The 16,718-nt window shown below is 35.2% G+C and overlaps 1 protein-coding gene across 2 annotated transcripts in view; it reads left to right on the top strand.

The window, feature by feature from the left end:
- The window catches only part of CSMD3 (CUB and Sushi multiple domains 3), a 759,152-nt gene that overhangs the window by 716,547 nt on the left and 25,887 nt on the right, over positions 1-16,718 (top strand). For both annotated transcript variants that reach the window (XM_074886756.1, XM_074886745.1), the window contains 5 exons: positions 379-558; positions 4,326-4,499; positions 8,187-8,360; positions 8,627-8,700; positions 16,448-16,559. In XM_074886756.1, coding sequence (XP_074742857.1) covers positions 379-558; positions 4,326-4,499; positions 8,187-8,360; positions 8,627-8,700; positions 16,448-16,559 — 714 coding nt within the window. The remainder of the gene's footprint in view (positions 1-378; positions 559-4,325; positions 4,500-8,186; positions 8,361-8,626; positions 8,701-16,447; positions 16,560-16,718) is intronic.

Here is a 16,718-nt window from a genome sequence, read left to right as displayed (position 1 = left end):
TGTGGAAAAGTAAACTAAACAATAGATATCTGCTTCTTTAATAATGAAACTCTAAACTTAGAAAAATTTGAGGGTATCAAAGGGTGGATTATTTCTTACTTTTTTTCTTTTTCTTGAAATTTTACTAATCAAAATTTTACAGTCCATTACTTCTACTGGTGAACAGATGTATTGATATTCTCCAAATATAACAGCTCCACATGTTGTGTTTGGCAGCTAATTCAGATGACATATAAGTTTTCTTGATTGAGATAAAATTTATGATACTTTGTCCTTTTCCTTTTTGCCCCAATAAATTCCTAGTTTTGCTGTGTTTTTCCCCTCACATATAAATCACAGCTAGGTTTTAAAATCTGTTCCTCAACTATTTACTTGCAGTTATCAGTTGTGGAGATCCAGGAGTCCCAGCCAATGGCATGAGATATGGTGATGATTATGTCGTTGGACAAAATGTTACTTATATGTGCCAACCTGGTTATACAATGGAATCAAATAGCTCCTTAATTCGCACTTGTACTAGCAATGGCACGTGGAGTGGAGTAATCCCAACATGCAAAGGTACAACATTCATTTTGATTGTCGACTATTTCTTCTATGACATTTACATCCACTGTTTATTGTAATAAGTCAGGCAAATATTTCCACAGAAATCAAAACTTACTGTTAGTATGAATACACTGAATTGACTTTTTGGCTGCAGGAATGGTGACTTCATCTTTTGCTTCTTTTCCCTTTTATTTTTCATACTGGTACAGTATGTTGAATGGTTTTTTGTAGCTTTTATTACTTTGCTGCTAAACTGATTTAACCAACATGAAATGATGGTTTGGATTTGTTTGTTTGTTTGTTATGGTTAGCGTGTCATACCAAAAATGACCTTATATATGTCCCTGTCTTTACAAAAAGACATTTTTGGGAAAGGTCTGCATATATACAACCGAACTTTGTCAATGGCAAATTGTTCTGGGTTACCTATCCATAATACTAGGGTTTTAATCTGATCCCTCCTTCATTGGAGGGATCCTTTGAGCATCACTCTGCTGTATCAACATATTCAGCAAAAAGACTAAATCCTTCAAGCAAATTTTCTAATAAACATTTTTCTGCTTCATGGTATTTTCTCTACTGTGAAAACCAAAAAGATTAATCTCAAGATCTTCCTTTTCTCTCTTTTACTAATTGCATTCCTGATTTTCTGTTTTATTTGAATTTTTTTAATGCTCTCTGTTGAAATTTAAACAGCAAAAAATCTGAACATGACTGAAAGACCACCTTATCTGTGTCTTCAAAACAATTTTCTTTGATAAACTCACTTGCTTACTAAACCCTAAAATATCATCTCTAGAGAGTCATTTTTCTCACTCTTCCTGATACCACAGCTGTAGAGAAGCAGCATTACCATTTTGGTGTTTTCTTTCTGGGTTGACACTAAATATGTCTGATCTCTATTCTTTTAAAACTTAGTCAGCTAAGTTTGTACTTACTTTGTTCTTATCCATCTTATTTCTGTTTTGTTTTCAGGAAGTACCGTTTCATACCTGCTCAGTAGTTCTCATTTTCCTCCCCTGAATTCATTCCTCAAAACAGATGAAATAAATTTCAAATCTCCACCCATTTGCAATTACTTTCCTTGCTGAGTAAAATTCTCTCAATATCTTACCAAGTCCAGTTTAATTCTAATTCATCTTTGATAATGTCAGTTTTTTAAAGTTATTATCCCAACACATTCTTGAGGGTGTCAGACTTCAAGATCTTCTTAACAATTCACTTATTTTTCTATTTTTATTGTGGTCTTAGCCCACTTCAGCTTCAATCACAAAACTGATTTTAAGAACAGAAGAATGGCCATACTGGTTGTATTGACCAAGAGTCTGTCTGTCTCCAAGAGTGGCTGTAAGTGAACAGCTAGAAGATCATAAGACAGAATAAGTATTTATGATACAGTCTCCCAGCCTCAAATTCTTGAGGATGATAGGGCACCTAACTGGCAGAAGGAGATCTAACTCTGATTTGATTCAAACAGAACCGTACATAGACTCTGTTTTGACTTTGAGTTTTTTAGCCTTTCTGCTTTTAGGTCATACATATTTATGTCTTGTATAAGTGCTAAATAATAATCATATGCAGAATCTCTAGTGTTCTCAGAATTTTGTTCTACTCCACACACGTTTGTGTGAACACACTAGGTAAGTTAATAATCCCCATTTCTTTGACTGTGTAATTAAAAGTAATAGATAATATGCAGTAGTGTGTTTGAAATATGTAACAATTAGTTCTTAGTGTCAGAATGAAGTGCCAGGGTCCTCTGGTACCATTTAGTTAAAATAACAGATAAATGAACTGGGCAGAAAATGGATGCATAATTGTCACTGTGCCATTGAAATAGAAGATATAAATAATTCTCTGGCTTTGCCTAGTTGGAAAAGGATACATGTTCATCTACAACTAAATACTCAACTATTCAATCATTGTGTTTTCTGAAGACTTGCATTTGTAATATACTTTCAGCTCTTAAACTGAGAAATGTTGCGGTACATATTTATGGTTAAATCTCTGACCAAAATAATTAGAGGCATTCTGCCTTGCTGCTGGATGTTGGTTTGTTTTTCTTTCTTTACCCCCAAATTCTGATATTACACCTATTTTCATGCTACTTCTTCTCTCTCCTTTCCTAATTACTGACTGGCATTTCTTCCTGTATTATTCAGCTCAGAGGTTAAAACATACAGCTCTTTTTAAAAGAACTAATCATGAAGCTCTTGGAGAATGCAGACAGACTTTTGCTGCTTGGAGTACTTATTTTGACTTACTTTTATTAAAGAACCATGAAAGTGTGGCAAAAGCTATCAGGTCCTTTTCTGGGTTGATTGGTTGGTGGTTATTTTTAAACTAGCAACCAGAGCAAGAGAAACAGAAAGTATAAAAAATAGGGCCTTAAAATTTAGATTTGGTTTACTGATTGACAAAGGAGTATTTGATCATAGTACTACCTTCATCCAGCATTCTCAAACAGCCATGAATGATGCTGCAGAACATCTTTGTGTGTAAATAGTTGAGATTCTCTCACCAAAGAGTATAACAAGAACGGAGAAATACATGGTGAACCTCCTACAGATCCCATTCAAATGTGCAATACTCCTGATCTAGTGTCTCTGTCTTCTTTTGAGCCTGCAAGATGACAGGTCTAAACCTAATTTTAAAGGCTATGAGTGCAACATTTCATGTCCTCCATTCTTGTGACCTGTGTGTTCTCTGCTTTATTTTTAGTCATCACCTCTTCTCATTTACTCCAGCTGTCTCCACTAAATTAAATCTTACCAGTTTCATTTGCTTTCTTTCTTTTTTGATAGCATAATTTCTCCCAACTTTTCTCTTTTTTACCCCTTTTCAGTTTGTCATTCATTCTAGTAAATTTGTCTTAAGTTTCCCCCTTTCTCTTTTTGATACTTTTTTTTTTCATTTCTTTCATACCCTTAATTTCTTTTATACTCTCTTTCCTTCAGCTCTCAATTAACAATTGTCTGTTACTACCCCATTATCCAGTGAATAACACTTTTATCTTCATCACTACAGTTATTTCTACTGTCCTCCTGTGGTGTTTTCCAGTTCTCTTTCCTACAACTGAGTAGAAGATGTTTCTATTTTTTTCCTGGAAGGCCTGGAAATGAGAAAATGTACTGAAATACTTCTTGTTGGCCTTCTTAGAGGTAGCAACACTGACAATTTCAAGAGGTTGCAAATCCTTAAATTGTTCCTCTCTAGCTAGAAGCTAAGATGCTTTCTGGTGAGGAGCTATTCATGATGCAAATACTAACCAAACTGTGGTACTTAGAAACAGGCTTTCAAGTCATATTTTGGAACAATCATCCTGGAATTTCATCCCTGGGCATTAATATCCAACAAATGCCTAAGCTGGTTAACAGGAATAAAACATTTGACTATTACTATGGTAACTAAAGATAATTGTACTCTATGTTGTCTAAATAGACAAACAAAATAATTTTGTAGTATACTACCAGACATATCTTAAATGTTGTACACTTCATAGTATCCATACTGATTTTTAGGGTAGTCTTCCTGTTTGGTTTGATGCAGCATCCTGTTTTATTTAAAACACTTAATCAATCAGCCACTGTCTCCTAAATGGAGGAAACAAGAAGTACTAACTTCAGGAAATGTGGCAAGAATACAGTGAGAAAGATAGCATGTCCTGACTGTATTGTCCTCTAAAAAAGGTGAAATTAGCACATATGGTTCTTCTAGTAATTGTGTACACTGGGGATATTTACAACAGCTGGGCCTAATTATTTTGAATATTATTACAGCTGTTACCTGCCCAACTCCTCCGCAGATCTCTAATGGAAGGTTGGAAGGAACAAACTTGGACTGGGGATTTAGCATTAGCTATGTCTGCTCTCCAGGATATGAACTCTCTTTTCCTGCTGTTTTGACTTGTGTTGGGAATGGAACGTGGAGTGGTGAAGTACCTCAGTGCTTGCGTATGTATTTACTGTATAGTCCTGTATTTCTTTATTCAACTATAGTGATTTTTTCCTGTTTAAAGTGTTCAGTTTGTTTTTTTCTCCAGCAGTGGCTCAGTTCATTTCAATCCTGTGACAAATACAATCCTTCTATATTTTCCAGAATTGTAACATAATTTGTAGATTGAGGAAGACATAAGAATATCTGTAAATGCTTTGTGAGCATATAGAAAGCCTTAAACACAAACACGGAGAAAATATTACAGGCAATGCATACAAAATGATCCAAGACAAAACAAGATTAAGAGGTGCTGTCTTGTTTTCAGATCCGGCTACATATAGAATAGGGGAAGTTTCATTATAATCTCTTTTATTTGCTCATTGATTATCCTCAACTTTCTCTGATGTCAAAGAGATTTTTTTTCTATTTTTGACTAGGCCCCAGGATGCTTCCTTGACAATTGTCTATTTCTTCCCCTACACTAAATGAAATTATATGTTTTATGCAGCAAATTTTTTTAACCTGAAAGTTATAACATTGATGGATTTTTACACTGCTAGAAATTCCATTACAGTAGCAAATGTGGCTTTTTCTTTAGGTTGAAGTCATTCCACTCATTATTTAAAAAATCTTTTTAAAGAAGTGATTGTGATGCTTCTGAGAGATATTCAATCAGTTACACTGAAGAAGGAGGTTCTGTAGTTATTTGTAGAATAGTTATACCACTGAAAGTCATGGTTTTGGTGGTCTTGAGCAACGAGTCTAACTGGAAGAGGATAATTTCATCTCACGGCTGAAGTTTAATTCAAGCTTGCCAAGTAGTTGAGCTTGCCAAGTAGCTCGCTAAATGTTGCAAAATGCCGTTCTCCGTTCTTTTACTAATTTTTGCATTCTGCACGTCTCCCTTTCAAAAATGTTCTCTGTTTTGCCTATGTCCTACTACTATGAGAGCATATCATATAGATGATCTTTTCCTTTTCTTCCTAATGATATTCTCATACCATCAACAGTTGCTTAGTGCTGCTGAAACTGTGTGTGCCAGAGCTGGAACATGGTGAAAAACATTGTTTCTGGAAGGAAAAAAAACCCACCGTTTGTTGTTTAAGTTGTCTAAATGGAGCTCTTCTAGAGTCTACTATGTTATGAACATCAAAGACCATGAAAAATTATTTTAATCATTTCTTCTCAATTGAAATATTGTGTCCTTCATTCATTTTTGGATACCACAAGCTATTTGTCATCTTTGAGGTTGGAATACTCAATACTGCAATATGCTCTGGAAAGAGGGTCCACCTTTAAACTTTTTAAAAGGTATAGTTAGCACAAAATGCAGCTGCCTGGGAGTTAAAGGCTGTTTCATGCAGAGATTACATTAACTGAATGTTGTTAATGTGCAATGGTTACCCATTGGCTTGCAACAGAAATCAATTGGCAGCCATTGCTTGTCAAAGAGCTTAAACTAGCTGCCATCTGGCAGAAATGAGAGGGAGCTGGTGAAAGTCATTCTCAATGAGCAATCTTTAAGCAGTTCTTGACATCAGAAATTTAGTTCCCAGCTTGGTGCCATAGAGCCTGTAGCTGAAGATATGCAAGGTATAGTTATAACCTGCTATAATTATTCAGAATGGAATATTGTCATATCTTTGGTTGAGTATTTCTCATCTATGACCTAGTGAATTTGTCCACTTAATTATTCATACAGTAATTTCAGTAAAGGACTGCTGTTTTTATAAGCTTGGCAATAGATGGCAAAAAAAAAAAAAAAAAAAAAAAGGCCTATGCCTGAAAATTCCTAACTACAGATGTAACTTGCTGTTAATCAATTAAATGTCTTTAAAGAATGAGTCTAGACTCACAGTCTCAGTGCCAGAGCTCCACGGCCCTGTCTCTGCTAAAGGGTCTCAGAGTCCTTAGGAAAATGTTTCCACTGGGAGTGGGAGCACTCACCGAGCTTCCAGTTTGCTGCAACTTCAATTTATTCTGTAGTCCCTTGTTCCAATATCAGAGGAAAACTGCTGTGGTTTACTATGGTGCCTGGTTTCCATGGTAACCTATATAGAAGGCAGATATTTAGTAGCTGTTTAATGACTGGGTAAAGTTGACTGATAACTAAGTGGTAGAGATTACTTAGTTTTATAAAAAATTAATAAACTTACCAAAAAGCATTTATTAATGTGAGGATTTTTTTCCTTGAGAGTGGTTGCTACTCTGTTGGTACGGTTTCAGGAGACAGTTTCAAGACTCTGTGTTAAAAATTTGTAAATGTTTCATGTATTTTCAAATTAAGACTTCCACTGAATTTTCTAATGAAAACATAAATTACAACCATTGAGCTGTCAATCACACAATGAGGTTCACTGTGTTGCACTATCCCCAATTCATAGATCTTTTCAGAAGCCTATATTCTGCATATAATTCTGTAGACAGTCCCATTCCACTTAAAGCCATGAAATTGTATACATTTCTGGTATGTTACAGATTAAGCCCTTTTCTTCAACAAGATGTGTGTGAATGAATTTCCCATACAGTCAGTGTCTGCAGTCAGAGGTAAAGAGCAGGACCATTTCATGTGAGCAGGTCCTTTGGAAAGTTTAAGGCATAGGTGACAAATATAGAGATAATAGAAATGTATTTTGAAGGTGGTTGTTTAAGAGATGTAATTTAAATTTTGTCTGTAGAAGAGAAAGGTGGAGCAGAAAATTCCACTGTCTGTACAACAGGCCTTTTTAGTAATATATCATTGCACACATCCAGATTAGTGTTGGGCTGTTTATGTGTATTACAGCACTTTCTGTTTGGTAAGAAATTAGACTCTACCATATTGGAATTCATGGTGTGTCAGGGAATAATATAGTCTGATGGCACAGGGTTTACCATAGCTGATTGCATTTCCTGAATCAATTATTCAAAATCCAGCTTCTGACAGTAATCAGTACTTTATAGTGCAGAAGAAGGCCAGTAAATTTGCCAGCAGTGCATTTACATAGTTATGCTATGCTACAGACGTAAGAAATCTTTAGCTGATCAGTACAAAGTGAAAAGATCAATTTAAGAATATGTTCCTTATCAGTCAAATTTATCCTGTCTAATACCATCTTATTAGTGTTTGACTTTTAGATTGCTGCTGAAATTTGTTTACCTTTTTTTTTTTTTTTGTTAGCTGTTCTGACTTTCAAGTCAAGTACTTCCATACATAGCAAATCTTATCTTTCAGTGAAGGATAAGGAAGTAAGAATTTATGATTCCTAAAATCTGTTTGACAAATCCTTTAATCATACAAAAATTTCGAGCACAGGGTAGATGGCAGAAGCAGGAGAGGACAGGAGACTGACATGAAGGTTTGCTACACTCTCTGATTGCTATCTATAGGAAGATTTGCAGGTTGATGTGGCTTGGGGCAGAGGTGAATTATGGACATTTGGGCCTTAATAAAATAAATTGTATAACCCTGTGTGTCAACTTCAAGCCACTGACCAAGCCCACTATGTAGGCATTTTGTACAGCTAGCAAAACTACTGCCAACTGAAACAGACTAAAAATTGGCTATCTAGCCTCTCTTTGAATTCCTATTAAATGTTTCTGTATTTGACCTGTGGTTAATAAAATAAATATAAAATTTAGAGTAACTGCTTGACTAAGTTCACGTTATTTTTTTGTATTTTAATAAATGACACATTCCACTTCTATCGTGTCTTTTCTCACAGCAAAGTTTTGTGGTGACCCTGGAGTACCTGCTCAAGGGAAAAGAGAAGGCAAAAGCTTCATCTATCAGTCAGAAGTCTCTTTCAGCTGCAATCCTCCCTTTGTTTTGGTTGGCTCCAGCACCAGGATTTGCCAAGCAGATGGCACATGGAGTGGTTCTTCTCCTCGATGTATTGGTAAGGTTACACCCATATTATAGAAATTTCTTGAAATGCTCAATATTCCTTTTCCTGATAAGTCAATCTAGAGTTTTCAGCTATTTTGAATTATCCTGGTGTTATTCCATGCTCTTTAAGAATCAAGTCACTTTATTTTTGTTTATCTCATTGGCTTATTACATGTCGTTTAACAAGTTTAATTTTGTGAAACATTCGTGTATTTCATTAAAATACTGTAATTTGTTTTGTCTTTAATTCATTGTAACTTTTTTTTTTTTTTAAAGAACCTACTCGCACAGCCTGTGAAAATCCAGGAGTGCCAAGGCATGGGTCACAAAACAACACATTTGGCTATCAGGTAGAGTACACTAATTTTTATTAACTTGCCTATTAAAAAATGTTTATACTACCTCAAAGTCTAGAAACTTCTAATTAGAGGTCCAGAAACTGCTTGTGCCCTGTAAGAGATGGTTGCTGGCGTGTTGCTGTGTTTCTTTATTTCTAGCTGTTGGATTACATTGACATTATGTCCCTATTAACAATGCGCTATGTGAAACCCTGGTGATCAAGTTCTGCTTGGTTTCACCTTGAAGGAGTTCAGTATCTCCCCACCAATATATAAGTGCTCCCTACTGTTTATCAAGTAGGCTTTTTCTCCTTAAAAGTGTGTATACCGTGTGCCAAACTGCTAGTGTAGACACACTCCAAAAAACAGTGGATATTTTTTTTCCTGAGAGCAGTTCTGTTGTTACATTTGGAATGATATGACCACAAAGGAATCACAGTCACAGAGGCCAGGTGCCTCTGGAGAGGTTCTAGTTCAACCTCCCTTCTCAAAGCAGGGTCAGCTTAGAGCAGGTTGATCAGGTCTGTGTCCAGAGGGTTTTGAATATTTCCGGGGATGGACACTCCACAGCCTCTCTGGGTAACCTTTTCCAAGTTGATCACCCTTACAGTGAAAATGTGGGGTTTTATTTTCAAACATATTTTCTTGTTTCACTTTGTGCCTATTTACTCTTGTGCTGTCACTGGGCACCGCTAAAAAAAGGTATCCGTCACCTTTCCAGCCCTCAGTGAGTTTTATTACACACTGATAAGATTCCCCTTGAGCCTTTTCTTTTGCAGGCTGGGTAATCCCAGCTCTTTGAGCCACTCCTTGTATTCCAGATGCTCTAGTCCCTTGCTCCCTTTTATGGCCCATCACTGGACTCAGTGCAGTATGTCCCTGACTCTCTTGCACTGCTGAGCCAAACACTGGACCCAGCACCCACTTGTGTCTCACCAGTGCTGGGCAGGGGAAGAATCACCTCCTTCAACCTGCTGGCAATACTCTGCCTAATGCAACCCAGGAGGCTGTTGGTTGCCTTTTCTACAAGGGTGTGTTGTGGCAAATGGTGTTTGCATAGCTTCTGTTAGAAACAGAATTGTGAAATTGAAAATGCTTCTGAATTTCTGATTTTCTGAATCACAAAAACCAGTGATGTCAGTGAGACGTTTTCATGGGTGAATGGTGTACAGATGCAAAAAATGTGCCCTATAATTTGCTAGGAATCTGATAAGGCAGCTGCAAACAAACTGAGAGTCTAAACTATTCTGCTACGTCTGTGTTTGGTGTCAGGACTGAAAGCTTCAGACATGTGAAGAGGACTAGACAGAAGAGTAAGCTAGCAGCTCCCTGCTTGTATCTGGTGCCTGTCTAGTAGCAGGAGTTAAATTAAAACTGCAGATTGCCAGAAATGCAAGAAAGGATTCCTTGAAATTTGAAAATATTTACAACATGAAATTATTTTTTAGAAGCCAAGGTTATAGCTAAAGACTTCTCAAAATTTCATGGCCAAAAATTTCTTTGGTTTATCATTTTGGTGGCCTTTATCCAGTACTCCTCCTGCTTAGTGATTGTTTTAGCAGTTTTTAGGTTTTTAGATTATGCTAGATCACAATCATATGTGAGTGGTAATATAATTGTCTCAGTTTTCTCCAGAGAATGGAGTGCTGTTTCATGCCAAGATAGAATATACAGGGGCAGTCCTTGGGTTAACTTCCTTTGGGTATAATACAGTATTATACTAGAGGGCAACTCTTTATTCAACCGTGTAAGAAATAAATCATTGCAATGACCATTTTCTACAATTTTATTGTCACAGTTTCTCTGGAATATTAATGAGCTTTCTATCACTGAAGAAGCTAACACAGACTTTCTAATTTGTGGTGTAGTTGTTGTAGTTGTGAATAAAAGCATCACTCACAGCTAGCATGGAACTGTCAAAATACCAGGCAAAATATCAACTGATAAATAATTTCTAAAAGAAGGGTAGCTGCTGGCAGAATTTACAATCTTGATCCCACAGTTGTAAGGTTAGTACCTAGCAGATTTAAACTGCATGAACTATAGTCTTCTTACCTAGCCAGCAACTTATCCTCACACTCATACAGCGAATTTGGTTTTATATCTAGTAAGTAAATGTCTGCATGCAATTTCTGGTTACTCTAATATGATTGCTTAGTTAATACAGACCAGGGTGGGAGTATCATTCGTAAGATGAAGCTGAGTTTAGCTCTTTATTGGGTGGACACAGCAATGAATATTATCAGTTCTAGACAAATTATTGTCTGTAGATCCTGAAAAGAAATATTACATTACTGTATATTCTATAATGTTATGACTCATTTAAAGTGCAAAGATATTATAAGTGAATTTATATTATGCTATAATTAACTTCCTGTATGAATGGGATAATAATGACCTTTGTTTTCATCCATAGCAGAAAGGTAAAGAATAATTCTAAATTATACCAAAACACAGAACATAGGATGGCTTTGATTTTCTTTTGTTTGATAAATCTTCTGTCTATCATTTTAAACAATAGACCAAAAGAGCTTATGCCAAATTAAGCAAAAGGTTTTGCAGTTGGCAAACACATAACAAGGAGTTTTTGCTGATGAATATATAAGATGGTTTTCTGACTTTAACCCAGGGTGAGGAGTTTTTCTCAACTGGGGGTTTGATGGGATTTTTGGTTGTGTTTTTGGTTTTTTTGCAGTTTGGGTTTTTTTTAAACTCTCTTAAATTCTTCACATTCAAACTAATATTAATAGGGTCACTTATATGACTTAATTGTCAAGTTTCAAATGTATGTCTCTGTCTCATAAAAAAAATCAAGCTGTAGTCTGACAGTAGAATTCATGTCTTCATATGTGGAGTCCTGTTTAAGTGTTTTTCAACAAATGACAATACCTCCTTTTTTACCTGACTGTCACTTGTTTTTCACAATACTAATGTCAAGTCATGAACTTCCACAGAACTGTTTTTTTGTTCTTGTCATTTCCCCTACTCTTGATTATCTGTTTTCCTATCTCATTGATTGCATTGAAAGTTCAGGCATATGCAACATAATTCCAGGTTTGACTGAAAGGCATATCAAAACCTGACCTCCTGGAACCTACACTAACAAAAGCACACATATCACAACCTCACATTTGAATGGTGTTTCAACTGTTAAATAGGAGCTTTGTAACAAAGAGGTAACAGAATTTTGCATGGATTTTGTTGTTCAGTATTGAATTCATCAAGCAGAAGCGGATCAGGTTCTTTTGCATTCGAATAACATCAAAATACCAGTTTAGTGCTATTTGGATATCAGGCATGGCATGTAAATGAGTAGCATCACCTGCTTTAATTGTTATGAATATGTACTTCTAGGATGTTTACCTTTCATCTGAGAATTTTGGATTTGACAAATCTACCTTAAGTGTATTACAATGAAGACAAAATATCTTTAGAACTTAGTGAATACTGGCTTCATCTGTAATCTGCAAAATAAATTGCTCCTTGGAAAGAAACTGGTTTTGAAATATTTCTTCAGATATATTGCTAGTAACATAGAAAATAGCTTATAGCATTTTCACCATAAACTGTCCCAACACAAGATACTACTGAATTGAAGAAACAGTTTAGAACTTCTTAGACCAATCAGTCATATATGTTAGATTTATTACTTCTCATACTTTTCCAACATACGTTTTTGTAGAAATTCGGCTATTTTCCCCACCATTAAAGCCTGAAGGGAGCCAAAGGGCAATCTGATTTTAGAAAGAATAGCTGCATTACAATAGCGGTAGCCCTGTGCTAGCTCTTTGGTTCTATTTTGTGAAATCCTGTATGAAACTTGATCTGCAGATGTGGAGCAACCTTGCAAATAATCTCCCTCTGTGAATGTAATGTTTATAAAACCTTTAGTGTTGATTGAATTGTAGGATGAAATTCCAATAGAAATGCTGTACTAGCACAGTGTAGATGTCTCCTTTAGCACAGCACTGCATCAATGAAAATGTCATCTAAGCCTTATAAGACACCATGTAATTTTCCTGGCTCCTTCTGCTTCTCAGAATCCTGAGGCCTGTGGCTTCAGACTGATGTCAGCGGGGGATGTTAGTGTCAGAATCTGGAGTGCTTCACTGGTAGGAGTGTGCTTTTGATGTTTTTTTTCTGCCTTTTTTTTTTTTTTTTGTCTCTGTTATTCTTGATACACCTGGGGTTATTTATGTTTTTAACACACTTTTACACCACTCACACCGCAGCTCCACACTATATTTCAATCTACTCCATAAGGCGTATTTCACCTATGTTATATACTTGTTCTTTTTCTCCTGTTAGAGAATAGTAAATATATGATCTTTGGTTCTTAGCAAAAGGAAAATCTAGTGATGTTGATTTTGGAACTATCCAAACAATAGCTGACTGTGCATATAGAATAGTTCTTCCCTAAAACTAGAGAGTACAGTGAACAAAGATATTTCAGCTGTTTCCCCGGCTCTCCTCACTAGTGCTTCGATTCAAGCTGTATAACAAAAAATTCGAACAGATCAGAACATCTCAAGACTGGGAATTTTTGAGGACCATAGAAGGCTGTATTTTAGCGCCACCTGGTGCCGCTGGCATAACAACATTGGAAAATAATTTTCCCGAAAATTTTTAAATTACTCTCTTTTTAAATTTTTTTTTTTTAAATTGCACATCGTTTATAATCTTTTTATTGTTATTATTATTTTAGGAGCATGGAGCGTAATTCCTTTATTTATTTATTCATTATCCTGAGTAGCATTGCAACGCTTCTAAAAACATCTTAATCACTTGGGCAACTTGTATTTTTTATGCTACTTCTGGGGCTTACATATATAAAGGTTGTGTTTCCCTAACAAGGATAATACAGGTGACATCCATTTTTTTTTTGTGAGGAAATAAGGAAAATAGTTTCACTAGTAGTTATTGGTTTGGATCGAGTAATTGATATTGCAACAACTGGTTGCAATATCAACAATGATTTGGGGTTTTTTTGTTTGTTTGCTGTGGGTTTTTCTTGGTTGTTTGATGTGAGTTTTTTTTTAAATTGTGGAATGCCAGCAACTCAACCTTTCTACTTACTTGGCAATTTGAGCCATTTCCTTATCTCATGGACATATTTCTAGTACTAAAGAACTGGTTTGATGTTTAGGCGTTTAGGCAATGAAGCTTCAGTGAAGCCGTAAGTTAGGCAGAGCTGCAGTGAAGATGGGCAGACAGTGGATAAAATTTCTCTGCGTTCTGCTCTTCAGGTGAACAGTTTTCTTTCAATATATGTGTCCAACAGAAGTCATTAATAGACAGCTAAAGAAGAGGGAGAAGTTACAGAAAATTGAAAAAACACACCTCCTTCCTTTTTTCGCTGTTACCCATTGAGTCCTGTAGGTCTGAAGAGTCTATGGACATGATTCTCCAGTCCTTTCAACTTGTGAAGTATGAACTTTCTGTTCAGACCATTCTTGATGTGTAGAATTACAATATACTGAATTGTTCTGAATATACTGAAATTATTTTGATCTATTGAATTTTTATTCCTCTAAAGAGATTCTATACAATGAGAAATTTATTTTAGGTAATATCCTACTAAAATGTAGATGAAAATTTCAAGATTGTAGTTATCTGATTAATTCAAAATTGCCCATATTTAAGTGGTGTTGAGCTAACATATGAAAGATAATCACATCATGAGAACTGTCACACTCTAAAGATAGGGCTTTTTTTTTAAAAAAAAAAAAAAGAGAATGTAGCACATAAAATGTTAATTGAAAATAAGTGAAGTAGTGTAACTAAGCAGTTAAAGCCTTACAGTTGCTATTTCTTAAGTTGACATTGACTACTGCAGTTTGAATATTTAACTTAGTTACAGTTTAGAATAGATACCTGAGTATAAGTAGCCAATTAACTTCTTTACCTCCTTGACTTCCATGATGTCCAGCTACACCACATCACAAAACAATTATATTTTTTTCTTAAATATTTTATATTCAGGAAAAACATCAAGTCAACTTTGAAATAACAAAGTAGAAAGAAATTTAAGTTCCTACTCAGAAGTACATTAAGAAAGTATATTTAATGGGTTTGGTTGGAATATTTTTGGTGTGAGCAAGGGTGAAAGGGTCTTGGTTTTAAAGACAGTGTTGAAGTATTGTCTTCCTTGACAACAAAAGACTAAATGTGGCAGGTGTTCTTTCCATAGTTGTGAATGGAGACTGCTTCGATAGAGGAAGATTACAGAAATGAACAAATCTTTCATAAGACTAATACTTGTTGTAAAGTAATATATTGGTGGTGGTTGTTTTAACTAAGCTCTTTACTACACAAAAAAATTACTTCCATTTCTATTTGGTGCAACTTCTAAAACTTTTAGTGTTTTCCCACTTTGTGCTTAATCATGAAAGTGATTTAGTGTATTTTCTTCAAAATCTTTTAAAACTAATTATATAGTCCAATGAACACAATAAAGAGGAAAAAAAAAAAAAGAGATGAATTTTAAATCACATACTGCGTTGATGAGCTACTACCTGTAGTTCATGGGTTATTATTAAATTTCGTTCTGATGAGAAGCTTGAGCTGAAATGGAATAGTACTGTAAAGTTTCAAATGACTACTTGTAGCAGTGAAATGCTGTTTCCCAGGACTAAATTATTGTGAAAGAGTCCACATTTTACCTTTGAACATCAATTTAAATCAAGTGTTATATATTTAAACAAAATAATAAAAAAACCCCAAAACAAAACAGAACTATAAATGTGCTGTCACGTATAGTTCAGTTTTCAACTTCTCATTTAAACATGGGTTGATAAATACATTAATACAGGTCACTACAGAACAGTAGATTTGATCTACGCACCTTAATATTTTAGTTAACCAGTCACAGCATGTAATAAACTACTTTCTGAATGATATACTTGTAATCTAATTTCCCTGCTTTTGATGGAAACTGAGAAATATTTGCGTTTTCATCAATGTCACCATGACTGGACATGCTGAGCAAGTTATTCCATGTTGTTTTTGCAGAAACTGTTATTGACTAAAGAATTCTATTTTCATTTTTATGCAACACATACCCATAATAAGCATAATAATTAAAAACTAATCTCAGATGGATTGCTATTGTAAATTGTAATGTACTTGTGTTCCAGTTTCTATTATCTGCATGGTATAAAGAACAATTCTTTTTTACTTCTTGTCATCAAAACCCAAAATTAAAATATTATAGGAACATTATATTTTCTGAAGCATGAGACAGTTTTGTTGACCAGGCCATGCATTTTCTAATGAAGTATTTCTCATTATAATTTGTGAATTCATTCAGCATTCCACAAAGGGGGGGTGTAGTTCAACAAAGGTCCAGCAGAATCTAGTACCCATTTCAGCTCCATGACTTCTTCCCTGGTTTGCTGCAGGATTGCCTAACTGGCTTCTCCTTGGTCCAGAGCTAGGAAGCCACAGTAAGCTTGGTTTCCACACTCACAGTACCTCAACTGTTCCAGGCCCAAAGCAACACACCAGAGAGACCACAGAAGATGAGATTTTGATTCTTTTCCATGGAGGATTTCAGTTTGTGGGGAGAGTAATTTTAATGAGAATGAAACAAATGTTTATTTCATAAAATGCTCTGTGAAATTAATTTTCTTTCTACAGAAAAAACATTACAATTCATCAGTCTGCATAATGTGAAGGAGTTTGTTATCAAATTTGGGAAAAAAACCCACAACTGATATTTCTTCATAACAATATTACTGTGTTTTCTACTTTTCAACAGGTGGGAAATATTGTTCAATTTCAGTGTAAAAAAGGACACCTTCTCCATGGCTCAACAACACGAACTTGCCTTCCTGACCTTACATGGAGTGGAATCCAGCCAGAATGCATACGTAAGTAAATGATAGATTTCTGATCTATCACATTTTTTATCTGGGCTATTAAGTTCAAGTAACATTGTTAAAAAGTTAATTTATATAGTTTTACTAACTTACTATAAATGTGCATTACCAGCTTACAGCAGCTAGAAATGTGATTTTGTGAGTGAATTT

The sequence above is a fragment of the Strix uralensis genome, chromosome 1 (genome assembly GCF_047716275.1).
Source record: "Strix uralensis isolate ZFMK-TIS-50842 chromosome 1, bStrUra1, whole genome shotgun sequence".
Lineage (NCBI taxonomy): Eukaryota > Metazoa > Chordata > Aves > Strigiformes > Strigidae > Strix > Strix uralensis.
Note: the sequence above shows the minus strand (reverse complement) of the source record. Positions and strands in the feature narration are given on the sequence as shown.